The sequence below is a fragment of the Phodopus roborovskii genome, unplaced genomic scaffold, assembly GCF_943737965.1.
Source record: "Phodopus roborovskii unplaced genomic scaffold, PHOROB, whole genome shotgun sequence".
Taxonomy (NCBI): Eukaryota; Metazoa; Chordata; class Mammalia; order Rodentia; family Cricetidae; genus Phodopus; species Phodopus roborovskii.
The window spans coordinates 140,837-146,773 of record NW_026125675.1 but is presented as its reverse complement, the minus strand read 5'-3'; the positions used below and the strand labels follow the sequence as shown (position 1 = coordinate 146,773).

Genomic DNA, 5,937 nt, shown 5'->3' with positions numbered 1-5,937 from the left:
CTCCAGACATGCATATTCTCAAGATCCTAAGCCGAAAGCCATTTAAAACACCACTAAACCATTATCAAATCCCTCCTACTTTAAAACATGTATATCCAAGTATTAATGCTGGGGAATAGGAACACTCAGCCACTAACCCAGTCCCCCATGAAACAGTAGTGAACATGGACAGATCAGCTTCCACATTAAGGTGGAACCTGCAATCTCCCCTGGTGTTTTGATTTTTTTTTTTTTTGGAGTAAAATACACATGTAGAGGATATATATGTATATATGTATGTATGTAGAGTCAGTCTTCTACTGTACCACTCCAACCCACACCACCTCTTGGGGACAAAGGAACAAAAGAATCAGCTTAAGACCTGATTGTGCCCTACTACACATGTTGCAATAAAGGTGAAAAGTGGTTGTGATATCTCACACCATACAGAGTCATGATGTCAGGTAGAATCAGAACATGAGTAGACCAGCTTTTTTTCTAAGGGCTTGCTTTCCTATCTCTCTGCAGGCTCCTAAACCTAACTATGGCATGATAAGTGTTTCTCCCTAATGCCAGATACAAATCATGAAGGGATTTCAAATAACAACCACCTCCCTTCTTCTATCCTTAGCAGTTTTAGAAGAAGAAAGTAAGTGGCTTCACTAAGACCGGTGAGGCAGAAATTTAGGCTGTTGTAATACAGAACAGTTTTAAAAATGTAATACTGTTTATTTAACTTCAAAAACATTTCAGCATTCTAAACATACAAAAAATAACAGAATGTTGCAAATTGCGTTTAGGTACAGAGGGTTCTTGAACTTTCATTGATGCAGTAGTTCTTTGCTTTGCTGACAGTGATGAGTTCTACAGTTTGTTTAAAAACGGTTTTAAATCTACGGCACTTAACTGAAGAAAAATCCAAACACTTCTCATGCCAGCTGACCCCTCCCCCCTTTTCCACAACTAAGAATGTCAGCAGAATGCTATGCCACTATATACAAAAACAAGACAACCTGAAGCTAAATGGATGCCCACCGCAGTATCAACAGGTCCAGCCTCACAGTGCACGCCCTGAGCTACGGCCTCCTCCAAAGGCATCTTCCCCTCACAGCCTCCACGTCAAACAAGGAGCATCAAGAATCTGTCTGGGTTGTTTGTTTTCTTTACAAACTATAGATATGTACAGTTGACAACTCAGGATTTCTAGCCAATAACCAACCATATAGTTAACACTACCTTACGAGTTGAAAACAAAATTCCAGGAACATCTTCAAATGCCTTGTCACACCAACAGCAAAGTGCACAGAGTGAGGAGAACACGAGAGTGCCTTTTCTTTTTAAAAATGTTTGGAGCTATGTACAACTTTGATACAGTTTCAGGGCGCTCCCGCACACCCACGGCCACTTCATGTAAACCACTGACACTTTGAGAAACTACAATATGATCGTGATCAAATTTTGTAATTAAACCTAACAAGGGCAATAGACACGGCTCAAATACGAGATGTGTCAATCACGGCGCTCTCCTACTCTAATGTATTCACAAGGAGACAGAGGTTTTATTCATCTTCCTCTTCTTCCTCCTCCTCTTCTTCCTCTTCCTCCTCCTCCTCTTCCTCTTCCACCTTTTTCCGGGCAACTTTAGCAGGACCCTTGGCGCCATCAAACTTTCCTTTAGACTTATAGTCAGCAACATCCTACAAGGAACAGGGACGTATGGGAAATGAATGGCTAAATTCTCACAGGTCTATGTGTAAACAGGTAGAAACAGCAAGCAGGACTCACTTAAGCAAAGGGCAACAGTTTCCATAAGCAAGTATGTTCCTTGTTCATTCAAATTTTTGAAGGCAATGGGCATTCAAGTCAGAAGCAAAAACATCACTACACACAGCTTTTTTTTTTCTAGAGAATTGGACTCTTGCATGCTGAAGTGAGGACCCAGTCTAGTCTAGCAGAACAGCCACATACCCTCCAACCAGGGAAGCTTCCAGGCCCCTCACCTTCTCATACTTCTCCTTCAGCTTTGCGGCCTTGGTAATGTAAGGCTGCTTTTCACTGTCACTTAAGTTATTCCACATCTCACCCAGCTTTTTTGCCACATCTCCAATGGAGATGCCAGGGTTTGTGGATTTGATCTTGGGGCGGAATTCGGAGCAGAATAAGAAAAATCCAGACCTTTGAGGAGAGATTCACATAGATCAGATAACACTTATGTGCACACGCACACACACAATACCTTGAGTCTACACATTCCTCCTTGAGACATGAGTCTTGCTATGTAGCCCAAACTAGACTCAAACTTTCAATCCTGTGTCCTCCACACCCAAAGTACTAGGCTTATAAGAGTTATGCCCACCAAAACACAATTACTTCTGGCCATGTTTTCTCCTCTCAGGCATAGAATTACCACATTCAATGCTACAAAACATGAAGAGTTTAGAATGTTTAGTGATCCTGCAATGTATGGTGTCTTTGTCTTCCAATTGCTAGATAAGGGGAAAGTAATGCAATACAAAAGGCTCTGGCGTGCTTAAGTAGGATGCCTCCTTCCTGGTTAAGAACCAACAGTCAACCTCTGCAACACCAGAGGCAGAGTAAACTATAGACAGATACTGGATTGAAAGATAAGATTAGTAGTCTTCAACTGTTATTACATAGCCTATAGCCACTTACGGTGGTCTTTTGGGGGCATTGGGATCCTTCTTTTTCTTGCCTCCTTTAGCTGGTCCATAATCTTTCATTTCCCGATCATAGCGGACTTTATCCGCCTTTGCCATTTCATCAAACTTCGATTTTTCCTTACTGGACATTGTCTACAAAGAACAAAACTTGTTAAACTCCTGGATGCAGATGAACACATACTTGCCCAATGGTTTTGTAATTCAAATGGCAACTGTACAACCCGGTGCAGAAAGAAAAAGAAAAAGGGCTTTGTTCTTTATTTTTTAAAGCAAATCCCAAATGTAGCCTACAAATCCAACTGTCAAAATACCTTCCACCTCTCAGAGCACTTCTTGGAAAACTCTGCAAAATTGACTGGGACCTCTGGGTTTTTCTTCTTATGTTCTTCCCTGCATGTCTGCACGAAGAAGGCATAAGCAGACATCTTGCCCTTTGGTTTCTTGGGGTCACCTTTAGCCATTCTGACTGATGGATGGATGAAAGACAAAAAGAGGAAAACACAATGACATATGATCAAGTACAAAGGGAAGCCAAAGGCACAATCAAAGCCAAATTCCATCTCTTGGTAAGAACTCTCCTCCCCACCAGTTCCTGACATCAGCGGCAGTAGAAGGCAGAGTGGGAAGGAGATCAGCTTCACTGTTGCTTGTCATTTAACTTTTGACCAGCATGAAGTGCGCTGGTTTACAAGTCACTTCCCTCCCACCAAGTTCTTCATATGGGGATGACCTAAAAGTAGGGTGCTTAGCACTCCACATTACAGAGCAGCTACTATTTACTTTCTGAAATGAAAGGTCTTAAGAACTGATGGAAAGACACATTTTTACAGAGGGGAGGTGACACAGACTTCATTTCTGACTAGGTAGTTGTCTCTTTAATTCTTACATTTAAATGGGAAATCAAGTGAAACCATAAATAGGAACAGATGTGAAATGCCATTGTTGCTGATATATTTATTTGCCTTATAAAAGTGGCTTTTTACAGCACTGTGATCTGGAGAGCAAGCAGATATCCTTCATACTATTAGTTGAAACCTGTCACTTCGTCACCAGGAAAAGGGGGAGGGGACATCAAAAGGACTAGTCTTCCCCCTGTGCAATGCAGAAATGCAGGTCTAGCCAGATACACTTTCCCCAAAGTTTCCAAATAAAAATGCAGCTGTGGCTTGTCATCCTCCCTGTCCCCCGTGCCCCCCACCTCCACACCCCCCCGCGTCTGCTTCCCGCCATCTTTTCCTTTTCCCACACCCAAGGTCATCATGTAAAACTAAAGCACTCCCCTAGGCACCAAAGGCCCACGGGGCCGCATTAAAGCCTCTGCGCGGCACCCCGTGTGGGGCGCGCCCCAACACTGGGGCGTCCAGGTGTCCAGGCCGGCAGCGGACAGCCCCTGTCGGGCCACGTCCCCATCGCTTCGGACATCCATAATTCACCTTCCATTTTGTCAAAAGCCTCGGGATGAAAGAAAGTGCCCGTGAAATCCACTGCTGCTACCCCGGGGCCGAGCGCGGTGCCGGGGGCGGCGGCGGGGTGGGGGTGGGGGGACCGTGGGGCCCGGCGGGCGACAGTCGCGGCCGCCGCGCCTCCGAGCCCCGCTCGCTAAAATGGCTGATCCGCGCGCGGCTGGCGCAGGCGGCGATGGTGGCGAACAAAGCGGCCCGGGCCCCGCCACCGTCGCCCGCTCGCCGGCCCCCACCCCACCCCGCCCCGCCCCACGCGGGCCGCCCGAGGGCGCCGAGCCGCCAGCCCGGCCTCCCCGCCCCCGACGCGGGCCGCACTCCTCGGGATAACAAAGGCGCCGGTGCAGCCATGACGCTCCAGGCAGTGGGGCCCGCGGCAGCGCCCCCGGCCCCGCACGCTGTCGGGCGTCAGGGTCAGAGCCTGCAGCCGGCTTCCCCGCTAGCCTCGCCCGAGCTCCGCACCAGCCGTACTCATCCCGCCACCGCGCCAGCGACACCTGCCCCCCCCCCGCCGCCTCGGCCACCGGGCGCTCCGCGACGGCCATGTTCATGCAGAGCCGCCGGCTCTGCCCGCGGACCCGCACCGTGTCCGGCTCGGCCTTCCCGCGAACTTTGCCCGCGCCTGAGACCCGGGCTGCACGGCCGACCGCTCCCTGCCGAGTCGCTCCCCGGGCTGGGGCGCGCCCAGCACCCTTCCCGCCGCCGCCGCCGGGACGCGCGCCGCCAGAACCCGCAGCCTCCTCTCGCTCCCCACGCTGCGCTGCCGCAGCTACGGAACATCTGGCCAGAGGCTGTGGAGACGCCGGGATGCTGCCCCTGGGGGCGATCGCCGAGCGCCTGCTCTGCCTGCAAGGCCGAGACCTGAGAGGCAGCAGGCTGGAGAGCAGGCACGGGAAAAGTTGAGACACCTGAATTGCTTCTTCCTTCCTGGCCACCTAGCAGCAGAGGAGGAGAAGGGGCGGCAAGGGCGCCGGAGCCGACGGTGAGAGCAGGCGCGGCGCGCTCGCGGAAGCGCGGGCCGGAAAGTTGTGCGGGAGCCGCTGCGGCTGCAGAAGCGACGGCGGCGGCGGCGGCGGCGGCGGCGGCGGGCGCGGGCGGTGCGAGACGTACCTGTATTGTTCGCTAGTCTGGGCAGCGCAGGGCACGACGCGCGGCTCAGCGCTCCCCAGCCTCGCGCTAGCTGCCTTCACGAGAGCCGCCTGATTGGCCAACGGGCTCTGCCGTTTAAAACAACCTCCTCGCCCAGCCATTGGCTGCAGGCCTCATGCATATTAAGCAGCCTCCCGCGCCCATTGGGCGCGGCCTCTGGGCTTATTCATTCAAACATAACAACCCGCGGTCGCCCGCTGCGAAGGCAAAACAGAATAATGATATTCCCTCAAACCCCCCTTCCGCACCGCCCTCGCGGAGTCGAGGTGCGACGCGATCTCCTGTGACTTTGGGGAGGTGGCTCTGTGGTTCCCTCAGGCCTCGGCCTCTAGCGTGAGAAAGCAAGATCAAGCTCAGCTGCTCTGCCCTCTGCTCCCCCAGCGCGACACTTTGGTCGCCCCTCTCCCTGGTCCCTGCCCCAGGAAACCCCACTGAGTCGTTTGGCTAGGGTCGAAGGCCCACCTCTGCCCAGCTGTGACGCAGCAGGGGCCTGACTGCAAGCCCAGCACTCGGTGTCCAGCCAAGCTCCAACAGATGATGCATCCTAGGGGAAGGCAGCGGCTTTCGACGACTACCCGAAAGAAGCCCGACTGCCTTCGTGAATGGCATTCAATGTGGCTCTTTCCAGTAATTGCCAGAGCCTCTATATAAGCACCTGCAGTTGAGGA

The 5,937-nt window shown here is 51.4% G+C and overlaps 1 protein-coding gene across 5 annotated transcripts; it reads right to left on the bottom strand.

Moving 5' to 3' along the window:
- Nucleotides 1-684: 684 nt before the first annotated feature.
- On the bottom strand, nucleotides 685-5,349 carry Hmgb3 (high mobility group box 3). 5 transcript variants are annotated; one of them, XM_051178238.1, is made up of 5 exons: nucleotides 5,231-5,349; nucleotides 2,972-3,126; nucleotides 2,653-2,792; nucleotides 1,980-2,154; nucleotides 685-1,676 (listed from the first exon to the last, which is right to left on the bottom strand). In XM_051178238.1, the coding sequence occupies exons 2-5, from the start codon at nucleotides 3,119-3,121 to the stop codon at nucleotides 1,539-1,541; spliced, it is 603 nt and encodes a 200-aa protein (XP_051034195.1). In that variant the 5' UTR covers nucleotides 3,122-3,126; nucleotides 5,231-5,349; the 3' UTR covers nucleotides 685-1,538. The 5 variants fall into 5 exon arrangements, with proteins under 5 accessions (XP_051034195.1, XP_051034198.1, XP_051034197.1 ...); XM_051178241.1 differs by having other exon boundaries at nucleotides 2,972-3,122; nucleotides 5,231-5,310; XM_051178240.1 differs by lacking the exon at nucleotides 5,231-5,349 and adding an exon at nucleotides 5,029-5,087.
- Nucleotides 5,350-5,937: the final 588 nt, after the last annotated feature.

What these genes read in the sequence shown, in the direction of transcription:
- Hmgb3 (XM_051178236.1), bottom strand. Translation starts at nt 4,900, where the DNA reads ATGTTCCGTAGCTGCGGCAGCGCAGCGTGGGGAGCGAGAGGAGGCTGC. An exon ending in GGAAGGCCGAGCCGGACACG is followed by an intron (nt 3,127 to 4,704) that starts GTGCGGGTCCGC and finishes TCCATCCATCAG; the next exon opens with TCAGAATGGCTAAAGGTGAC. An exon ending in AATGCCCCCAAAAGACCACC is followed by an intron (nt 2,155 to 2,652) that starts GTAAGTGGCTAT and finishes CTCTCCTCAAAG; the next exon opens with GTCTGGATTTTTCTTATTCT.